The sequence below is a fragment of the Eschrichtius robustus genome, chromosome 6 (assembly GCF_028021215.1).
Source record: "Eschrichtius robustus isolate mEscRob2 chromosome 6, mEscRob2.pri, whole genome shotgun sequence".
Classification (NCBI taxonomy): Eukaryota; Metazoa; Chordata; class Mammalia; order Artiodactyla; family Eschrichtiidae; genus Eschrichtius; species Eschrichtius robustus.
Window position 1 is genome coordinate 79,294,827 of NC_090829.1, and position 11,515 is coordinate 79,306,341.

At 35.2% G+C, this 11,515-nt stretch overlaps 1 protein-coding gene across 10 annotated transcripts in view; it reads left to right on the top strand.

Moving 5' to 3' along the window:
- GOLGB1 (golgin B1) overlaps positions 1–11,515 on the top strand; it is a 90,431-nt gene that overhangs the window by 47,263 nt on the left and 31,653 nt on the right. For all 10 annotated transcript variants that reach the window (XR_011074318.1, XM_068546636.1, XM_068546637.1 and 7 more), the window contains 2 exons: positions 7,374–7,488; positions 10,137–10,210. Coding sequence is in view for 9 of the 10 variants with exons in the window: in XM_068546636.1 (XP_068402737.1) it covers positions 7,374–7,488; positions 10,137–10,210 (189 nt within the window). In the remaining variant the exon portion in view is untranslated. The remainder of the gene's footprint in view (positions 1–7,373; positions 7,489–10,136; positions 10,211–11,515) is intronic.

Sequence of the window (11,515 nt, forward strand, 5' to 3'; positions counted from 1 at the left end):
CCCCAATCAATAGAAATTGATTAGAGGCCAGCCAAGAAATTCAAGCAAGGCTTTATTGGGGCCCCTGCTGCAGCAGGGCGGAGTGAGAAAAAGTGATAAGTTCCTTTGCTTGCTCACTCCTGCCTGTATCACATTGTTTTCATTACTGTAGTTTGTAGTTAATCTTGAAGTCAGGTAGTATAAGTCCTCTGACTTTGTTCTTCTTTTCAAGATTGCTTTGATTATTCTAGGTTCTTTGCATTTCCACAGAAATTATACAATCAACTATCTCAAATTCTATTTGAAAAAAAGAAGAAGCTGGATGGGATTTTGAATTGGCATTGTGTTGAATCTATAGATCACTTTAGGGAGAATTGACATCTTAATACTACTGAACTTTTCAATCCATGAGTATAGTATCTCTCTTCACTTATTAAGATCTTCTTTAATTTCTTTCAGCAATGGTTTGTAGTTTTGGTTGGAGGAGTTGTGCACATTTTAAAATTTATTCTGAAATAGTTCATATTTTTTAATGCTGTTGTAGGTGGAATTTATTCTAATTTCACCTTTCCAACTGTTTGCACTTTTATGTAAGTATACAATTGAATTTTGCTTATGTGAACATGATATTTATTTTATTAATTCTAGTCTCATTCTGTAGATTCTTTAGGATTTTCTACATAAACAATCATATCATCTGCAAATAAAGACAAGTTTTACTTACTCCTTGCTAATCTTTATGCCTTTATTTCTTTTTCATGCAATGGCTAGGACCTTCATAACACTGTTTAATAGAAGTGGTAAGACTGGGCCTTCTTGCATTTTGCCTGATTTTAGGGGAAAGTATTTCATATTTTACCATTAGCTGTGTTACTAGTTTTAAGTTTTCATTAGTCTTCTTTATCAGATTGAGGACTTTACCCTCTATTCTTAATTTGGTAAGAATTGGTATTAAATTTTGCCAAATGCCTTATCTGCATTTATTGAAATGACCATATGGGTTTTCTTCTTTATTCTGTTCATATGGTACATACTTTAATTTTTGACTATTAAACCAACCTTGTATTGTTAGGATAAACCCAACTTGGTCATAAAGTATTATCCTTTTTATATATTACTGAATTTGATTTACTACTATTTTTGGAAGCATTTTTGTATCCGTACTTATGAAGGATATTGGTCTTTGTTTTGGTCATGAAGATTTTCCTTTGTTTTGTAGTACTTTGTCAGATTTTGGTATTAGGGTTATTATGGCATAAAAAAAATGAGTTGGGGAGTGTTCCCTTTTATTTGGGAGTTTGTGTAAAATTGGTATTATTTCTCAAGAATTGGAAAGAATTCACCAGTGAAACTATCTGGGTCTGGAGTTGATAATGAATTGAATTTCTTTTACAGATATAAGACTAATAAGATTCTCTTTTTCATCTTGTGCCAGTTGGATTTTAGTTTTGTTTTGTTTTGTCCATTTCATTGAAGATATCAAATTTTTGTTATAACGTTGGTTATAATATTCCCTTTTTTATCCTTTTAATGCTTGTATGCTCTGTAGTGATACCCACCCCTACCCCAATCCCTATTTTTTTTAATTAAGATATATAATTGACATATAACATTGTGTAAGTTTAAGGTGTACAACTTGTTGATTTGATACATGTATATATTGCAATAGGGTTACCACCATAACATTAGCTAACACCTCCATCATGACACATAATTACAATTTCTTTTTTGTGGTGAGAACATTTAAGATCTAGTCTCTTAGCAACTTTGAACTATATAATACATTATTGTTAACTATAATCACAATGTTGGGTGTTAGATCTTCAGAACTTTTTCATCTTCTATCTGCAAGTTTCTACTGTTTGGCTGACATCTCCCCACTTTGTGCTTCATTTTCTTGATCAGACTTTAAACTAGAAATTATTTGAGTTTTAAAAAAAATCTTTTCAAAGAACCAACTTTTGGCCTTGTCAATTTTCTCTAATGCTGGTCTGTTTTCACTTTTATTGATTTTTGTTCTTTGGTATTCTTTCTATTTATTTGGTTTTACTTTGCTCTTCTGTTTCTAACTTCTTAAGGTGTAACTTTATATCAAACACTTCAGATCTTCTTTTCTCATTTAAACATTTAAAGTTACACAATTCCCTCTTAAGCACATGGTTTGATATGTTGTGTTGTTATCATTCAGTTTTCGAAGAGTTTTCTAATTCTCCTTATGATTTCTTCTTTGATCATGGATTATTTAGAAGTGTGTTATTTAATATCCAGATATTTGGTTTTATTTCTAGATATTTTATTATTATTGATTTCTAATTTAATTTCATTATGATCAGGTAATATGTTCTATATGATTTCAGTGCTTTGAAATTTATAGAGACTTGTTTTATGACATAGCATATGGTGTGTCTTGGTGAATGTAGCTTGTGCACTTGTAAAAAATGTATATTCTGTAGTTATTGGCTGTACCATTTTATAAATATCACTTAAATCATAGTGTTATTCCAATTATATTTGACTGATTTTTGTCTAGTTGTTGAAACTTGACTGATTTTTTTTAGCATTTGACAAAATTTAATATCTATTCATAATAATAAGTTCTTAACAAATTAGACATAGACAAATGTAGCTTAATGTAATAAAGGCCATATACAACAAGCCCACAGCTAACATCATACTCAATGGTGAAAGGCTGAAAGCTTTTCCTCTAAGATCAGGAACTAGACAAAGGTGCCCACTCTCATCACTCCTATTCAACATAATAATGGAAGTCCTTGCAAGATCTGGAATAGCCAAGCAGTCCTGAGAAAGAACAAAGAGGGAGGCATAAAATTCCGGATTTCTTTTCTTTTCAAGTCTGTGTTCCAGAGATTTGGAGAGGAATGAATGATGGGGATGGCTCTTTTCTCCGTGAAGTCTGGAGCCTTCTGTAGGAGAATCAAAGACTGGAGTTGACTTGAAAGCTGGCAGTTGGAATTATCTGGAGGCTTTTTCAACTCAATTCTGGCACCAGGAGTAGGATGACTTGAGTTTGCTGACATAATCACATGCCCTTCTCTTGTGGCTTGGCTGGTGTTTTGGTTGCTATTTCTTCATTGGGATGATTTAGTTGTTCTTCTAAACAGAAAGTTATGAGATTCCTCGAGTTCTAGAGATCAGAAATCAAAATCGGTTTCTCTGGCCAGAAATCACGATGTCAGCTGAGCTGCAGGGAAGGAGGCTTTAGGGAAGAATTCATTTCCTCATTTTTTCCAGTGACTAGAGCTGTATTACTTACACCCTTGGTTCCTGGTTGTTCTTCCATCTTTAAAACCAGAAGCCTAACATCTCGTCTTAGTCATCAGGTTGCCTTCCAACTCTCGAAACTAGACTGATTTTTTTTTAAAAGAGTTTTTTTTTTAAGTAATTTATTTATTTATTTATTTTTGGCTGTGTTGAGTCTTCGTTGCTCTGCTTAGGCTTTCTCTAGTTGTGGCGAGCGGGAACTACACTTTGTTGTGGTGCCCAGGCTTATCATTGCGGTGGCTTCTCGTTGCAGAGTACAGGCTCTAGGCATGCAAGCTTCAATAGTTGTGGCACACAGGCTCAGTAATTGTAGCTCACGGGCTCTAGAGCACAGTCTCAGTAGTTGTGGCGCACGGGCTTAGTTGCTCCACGGCATGTGGGATCTTTCCAGACCAGGGATCGAACCCATGTCCCCTGCATTGGCAGGCGGACTCAACCACTGCACCACCAGGGAAATGCTGCATACTTTTAAAGTGTACAACTTGATAAGTTTTGACATGCATGAAGCCATCACCACTATCAAGAAAATGAACATATTCATCACCCCCCAAAGTTTCTCATGCCCCTTTTTAATTTTTCTCTCACATCTCCCCCTACCCAGGCAACCACTTATCTTCTTTCTGTCATTATAGATTAGTTTGTATTTTTTAGAATTTTTAATAAATTATATGTGCTCTTTTTTTTTCCTGGCTTCTCTCACTCAGCATACTTATTTTGATTTTCATCCTATTGTATGCAGCAAGAATTCATTCCTTTGTATTGTTGAGGATATTGTACATACCACAATTTGTTTATCCATTTACTTGTTGATGAACAAACTTGGATTGTTGACAATTTTTGGCTATTACAAATAAAGCTTCTATGAATATTCTTTTACAAAATCTTTGTTTGGACCTGTGCTTTCTTTACTCTCAGTAAATACCTAGAAGTGAAGTGTCTGGATCATATGGGAGGTTTTAAGACCTTGGCAGTTTTCCAAAGTGGTGTTACCATTTTCTGTTCCCAGCAGCAGTGTATGAGAGTTCCAGGGGTAAACCTCACTTGGTAGTGATATATTATCCTTATACTTTCTTGAATTCACTTGCTAAAAATTCTGTTTGTTTCATAACTATTTGGCTGTTTAGGTTATCTATTTCTTCTTGAGTGAGCTTTGGTGTTTTATATCTTTTAGGGGATTTGTCCATATAAAGTGTCAAATTTATAGGCAAAAAGTTATTCATAATAGTCTCTAATTATTGTTTTAATATGTATAGAATCTGTAGTGATGTTACCTCTCTCATTTCTGATATTGGTAATTTGTGTTTTCTTTCTTACACAGGTTAGACTGTCCAGAGGTTTATTAACTTTACTGATCTCAAAACCAGCTTTGAGTTCATTGATTCTGCCTTGTTTTCTGTTTTCTATTTTATTGATTTCTACTTTGATCTTTATTATTTCCTTTCTTCTGTTTACTTTGGATTTGATATCCTCATTTCTTAGATTCTTAAGGTGAAAGCTGAAGCCATTAGTTTGAGACCTTTCTTATTTCTAATATAGGCATTTTGCATTATAAATTCCCCCCCAAAAATCTACTTTAACAGTATCTCATAAATTCTGTTGTATTTTCGTTTTCACTCAGTTCACAATACTAATTTCCATTTTAATTTCTTTGCCCCCGGGTTACTTAGTTTCCAAATATTTGGGAGTCATATGTCTAGAGGTCTTTCTGTTATTGATTTTTATTTTAATTCCATTGTGGTCAGAGCACATACTTTATAAGACTTGTCTCTTTAAGAATTGATTGAGACTTGTTTTATGGCCCAGAATATTGTCTGTTTTGGTAAATGTTCTATATGTACTTGAAAATAATGTGTAGTCTGCTGTTGTTTGCTGGAATGTTCTATAAATGCCAATCATGTAAAGTTGATTGATAGTCTTATTCAAGTGTACTATGTCCTTGCTGCTTTTCTGCCTCTCAGTTATTGAAATCCCATATTATACTTGTGGATTTATTTACAGTTCTATCAGTTTTTTTTTAAATTTATTTAATTGATTTATTTGTGGCTGTGTTGTGTCTTCGTTTCTGTGCGAGGGCTTTCTCTAGTTGTGGCAAGTGGGGGCCACTCTTCATCGCGGTGCGCGGGCCTCTCATTATCGCGGCCTCTCTTGTTGCGGAGCACAGGCTCCAGACGCACAGGCTCAGTAATTGTGGCTCACTGGCCTAGTTGCTCCGCGGCATGTGGGATCTTCCCAGACCAGGGCTCGAACCCATGTCCCCTACATTGGCAGGCAGATTCTCAACAACCGCGCCACCAGGGAAGCCCCAGTTCTATCAGTTTTTACACCATGTATTTTCGAGCTGTGTTACTGGGGGCTTAGATATTTAGGATGTTTATGTCTTCTTGATTAAGTGACCCATTGATATTATGAAATGACCTTCCTTATCCCTGGTGACATTCTTTGCTGTGAGATGTACTTCTTTCTGATATTAATATAGCTATTCCACTTTTCTTTTGAGTAGTGCTAGCATGGTGTATCTTTTTTCACTCTTTAACTTATTTGTGTCTTTATATTTAAAGCTTATATGCAGCATAGAGTTTGAGCCTACTTCTTATCCAATCCGTCAATCTCTGCCTTTTACTTGGAGTGTTCAGACCATTTCCATTAATGTTGTCGTTGATATAGTTTTAAGTCTCTCACCTTGTTATTTGTTTTCTATTTTTCCAACTCTTGTCTTTTACTTTTTTACTTTTCCTTCCTTTTAAAAAATTGGTTGAGTATCTTTTATGATTCTGTTTTTCTCCCTTTTCAGCGTATTAGCTATAATTCTTTATTTTGTTATGATAGTGACTGCATTAGGGATTATAGTCTGCATTTTTATCACAGTTACCTACATACACTATTGTGCTTCTTCAAGTATAGAATAAAAACCTTACAATTATATACTTCTATTTCTTCACTCTTGGGATTTATATTATTATTATTTTACTTATGCATATATTATAAACAAAAAGTACAAAAATATAACATGTTATAAACAAAAATTTTTATTTTTGTTTAGTCATTTATCTTTTAGAAGATTCAAATAATAAGAAAATAAATCTTAAGTACCATTGCAGTTACCATTTCTGGTACTTTTCTTTAAGGTAGATCAAGAGTTGGCTGTCTTTTTCCATAAAGGGTTAAATGGTAAATATTTTAAGCTTTTAGGCCATAAATAAAACTTTATTTACAAAAACAGGTGGAAGGCTCCAAATTTTGCCAAACTCTGGTGTAGTTTCATATTTCCATCTGGTTTTGTTTTCCTTCTGCCCAAAGGACTTCTTTTAATCTGTGTGTGCTGTCATGAGCACGCAAGTCTGCTGGTGATGGGTTCTTATAGCTCTTGTATGTTTGAAGACATTTTTATCTCTCCATTGTTTTTAAAAGATATTTTTAAAAGCTGACTAGAGAAGCTACATTGATAGGTTTTTTTTTCTCTTTCAGTACTTTAAGGCTATTACTCTACTATCTTTTTTCTTGCATTTTGTTTTTGACAAGAAATCTGTCATCCTTGTCTTTTTTTTTTTTTCCTGGTGGCTTTTAGGATTTTATCACTGGTTTTGAGCACTTGGGTTATGATGTGCCTTTGCATAGTTTTCTTCATGTTTCTTTTGCTTGGAGTTTGCCTTTTGAATCTCTCTGTTTATAGTTTTCATCAATTTGGAAAATTTTCTGCCGTTAATTAGTCAAATATTTTTTTGACTCTCTCCCTTCCTTTGGAGACTCCAATTACACATATATTAGATTACTTGAAGTTTTTCCAGAACTCATAATGCACTTTTAGTTTTTTGGATTCTGAAAATTTTCTTTCATGTGCAGTAGACTTGGGATTTCTCTCTTTGTAATCCAGACTTCAGTCTTAAATTCAAAAGCCAACGAATTGGGAATTTGTGTGAAAGATTTTTCTCTTTCTGTCTTCAGATGAAAAGTATTACTTTAAAGGTTACCTAGGCAGATAAGTAGATGCTATTTTTAAAGTATTTTCATGGCTGGAGAACTTTTAGCAGACAAAAATGCCAGAGGCTGTCTGGACATTAGTATGAGAGTTTTGTACTGGAGAATCATTAATTTGTTGTCTTTCTACAATTTAGGCAGTCACTGAGGAGAGTATTGCCTTTTTGCAGAAGAGAGTGGTAGAACTAGAGAATGAAAAGGGAGCCTTGCTCTTTAATTCTATAGAGCTGGAGGAGCTGAAAGCTGAGAATGGTACGTATAAATGAAAACCATAATTCTCTGACTTCTTAGCCCACAAGTGCCTCTAATTTTATCACTATATATGTATAACATGTAGATTCTCTGATTCTATGATAATAAAGGTCTTAGACAGCATGGCTGGTAATTATTGAAGTTAGGATTAATACACATTAAACAATTTAAGCACAATACCAGTGTTTACATAAGTATAACATTTTGCAGTATGGGCTATAGATGCTGCAGGAGATCTGTATTATATTCATTTTGGAGTGGCCAAGGAATCTTCTCAGAAGTATGGCTTGAATAGGACCTTAATAAGACAATGAATTTTTAAATAGCCAAAATAAAGACAGAAAAGACTTTCCTAGTAATAAATTTGTGGGGTGAGATAATAGAGATCAGTATAAATAAAGGTTCAGAGGTAGAAACCATTTTGGTTTTTGCTCATACTATATACTGTTTAGAACCTTATCCCTTTTCTTTAGCTTGGCTAATTCTTACTCATGTTTCAGACCTCAACTAGGGCATTATCTTTTTCAGGAAGTCGATCCTAATTTCCCAAAGTTGGGTTAAATGCATTTTTGTGCTTCCAAATTGCTTTCCTTTAACATTGTATTAAGATCATCTATTTATAATTTTATGTCTTATACTATAAGCTCTTCAGAGATAAAGTATAAGCTCTTCAAGGGCAGGGCCCATTTTTTTTTTCATCTTTTGCTTTACCAGGAACTAGAATAGTACCTGGCAAATGAGTGGCTGCTGAATAAAGTTTTGTTTGATTGAACTAAATTTAGCACTTTATTCTATTGGACTGTGTGTGAACAGTTAGTAAGAATGAAGATAATACCTCCTTCCATTTGTCACCTGCTTCATAAGGACCTTATGGTTTTAATAACTTGTAGTTAATAACGTTTTACTTATCTATTTTATCCTGGAGTAACTGACTACCATGCTTTATCTTTAAGAGTGAGGATGAATACCAAATAAAGTTTGTACCATTTCCTAAAGTCTATAGCCAATATTTCCAACTTAACCATCTTACAGTTCCACTTAGCTATAAACTAGGGATCGTATACCTTTATTAGACTAGTCCCACCATTGCTGATAAAGAAAGAACACCACAAATTCAGTTCATTATTCAACCCACTGGAAATACTTCTTTGAGATCTTATCCATGATGCTTATTTTGTAGTTTTGCAAGCAGTCCCTGTCACTTTCATGTAGCTCACTGTGGTTTAGAGGTTATGTGAGTTCCATTCTCTTTGTTCTTTCCTGCAGGGGTCACTGGACTTGTTTTCTGTATTAGTTTTTGTGTCTGGTCTCATAGGTTACCTTTGCTTTATGAGTCATGTTCTATTAAACTCACCTTTTGTGCTTCCATTTCTACCACTGTGCTCCTTCCTCAAATAATCTTGTGAAATGTCTGAACATATTATATACAATCTTGAATTCATTTGTTTCATAAATGTTCATTCATTCATTCAGCAAATATCTATGGTGCCTTTCCTATGTACCAGGCACTAATTTAGTTGCTAAGGATACTGCTCTGAACATATTAGAGGACAAGACAGGCTATAAACATGTATATACATAAGAAAATTTCAGGGAGTGGTAAGTATTAGGTTAAAAATAGAACAGGCTACTGCACATGTGCCTGGGGGAAGAAGAAAGTAGCGTCAGAGTGGTTAGGGTGGGCCTCTCTGAGCACTTGATACCGGAATGATGAAAAGGGGACAGCCATGCAAAAAGAGGCTGAGCAAATCGAATCCCAAGCAGAGAAGAGCAGTGCAAACACCCTGAGGTATGAATAAATTTGATATGTTTGCAGACAGAAAGAAGGCCGGTGTTCTTGGGATTAGAGTGAGCAAAAAAGGGGTAGTACAAGCAGAAGAGTTTGTAGAATAAGTGGGGTCAAATCATGTAGGTCACGTTAAGACATTTGGATGTAGTGTAAAAAAAAAAGCTGCTTTTGTTTGTTTCTTTAGTATATTTGTCTTAACTTCTCAGAAAGAGTATAAACTTCTTGGGGGCTTATTAATACTCAATATTTTTATCCTCCAAGGTACTACTACCCTTTTTAAATATACACTTTGTAAACATGGGGTGGAACTCAGAAGACTGAATTCTGATCCCAGCTCTATGAACTAGCTGTAGGTCATGTCATTTCTTTGTTTCCTCATATGGTGACTGAGGAGATTGGATAGCTCCCTTCTAGTGCTAAAATTTGACATCCTTATGAACATATGTGAAAGAATGTTGAAGACATTATAAGTGCTATATTAATACATGATGTATAATATGAATACAGAAGGGTTATAGATAAGTTAAATTTATTGCCCTAGAAGTCCCAAATTATGCCACAGAAATAGCTGCTTTTTGTCATATGCTCTGGCATTTTTTTAAATGCCTTCCACTATTTATTATACTTCACTCAGGTTAATAATTAACACCTAGTACCATTCTATCTTATATCTCATCTTCTCATCTTCTTTTGCAACTTCTTTAATAAAATAAACGTTTTATCTCCCCCGAACTATTTTGTCTGTTCTTTCCCCTTGGTTATTTCATGCATCTCAAATAGCCTCATACACAATCATACCTCTGTTTTTTTCAAACACTCTACATTTATCTTCTAAGGATATTTATTTTGTGACTTTCAGAAAAACTGTCCTCTCAGATTACTCTCCTAGAGGCTCAGAAGAGAACTGGAGAGGCAGATAGAGACGTCAGTGAGGTAAGTGATGCATTCTTTTTTTTTTAAAATTATTTATTTTATTTATTTATTTTTGGCTGTGTTGTGTCTTCGTAGCTGTGTGTGGACTTTCTCTAGTTGCGGTGAGTGGGCACTCTTCGTTGTGGTGCGCAGGCTTCTCATTGCGGTGGCTTGTCTTGTTGTGGAGCACAGGCTGTAGGTGCCCGGGCTTAGTAGTTGTGGCTCGCGGGCTCTAGGGCACAGGCTCCGTAGCTGTGGCGCACCGGCTTAGTTGCTTCGTGGCATGTGGAATCTTCCCAGACCAGGGCTTGAACCCATGTCTCCTGCATTGGCAGGCGGATTCTTAACCACTGCGCCACCAGGGAAGACCGATGCATCCTTAAAATAATCAGAATATGAGCTCAATCAAAGGGAGGTAATTTCAAACCTAAGCTTTTCTGCAGTTTTCTAATGTTGACAGAGAATTACATTACCTGGAAAGTGAGATTTAAGGGTCATAATGGTTATTATTTATCTTTTACTCTCATTTGTTTCTAAATATTTGGAATTTTTTTGTTCGTTCAGAACCAACGCAAGTACAGTAGCACTTGTTTGGGATTTGATAACCCATTTTTCATGCTAGGTTATCATTTATTTCAGCTTCTTTACCCATCTCAGAAAAGTTTCTCTGTGAAGAGATTAGATAAAGTCTCTAGTCTCTCCCCAAATCCCCTTCCCCAGTTGGCACAGTTTCACTTAGGATTATATTAAAAAGGGTATCGTCAGAGAATGGTGCTTTTTATAACCTAAAAATTACTGTAAGAAATGTATGGTTGCTCAATATTCTGCTGATTTAAGAGTACTGTTAGCTGTAAAGTGTTTAATTGTCCTTCCAATCAAGAAGTCAGTGATAGACTCATAAATGGCTTTGGGGAATAATGTAACTTCCTTTTTTAAAAAAATTAATTAATTTATTTATTTTTGGCTGTGTTGGGTCTTCGTTGCTGCGCGTGGGCTTTCTCTAGTTGTGGCGAGCAGGGGCTACTCTTCGTTGCGGTGCATGGGCTTCTCATTGCGGTGGCTTCTCTTATTGTGGAGCACGGGTTCTAGGTGCACAAGCTTCAGTAGTTGCAGCACATGGGTTCAGTAGTTGTGGCTCGCGGGCTCTGGAGCACAGGCTCAGTAGTTGTGGCTCACGGGCTTAGTTTTTCTGTGGCATATGGGATCTTCCCAGACCAGGGATTGAACCCATGTCCCCAAACTCATTTAATAAAATACTAAATTTGCCATGAGAGTCACTGGTTTTGTTTCCCAAGAAAACAATTATAGAATAATTTATGTGGATTG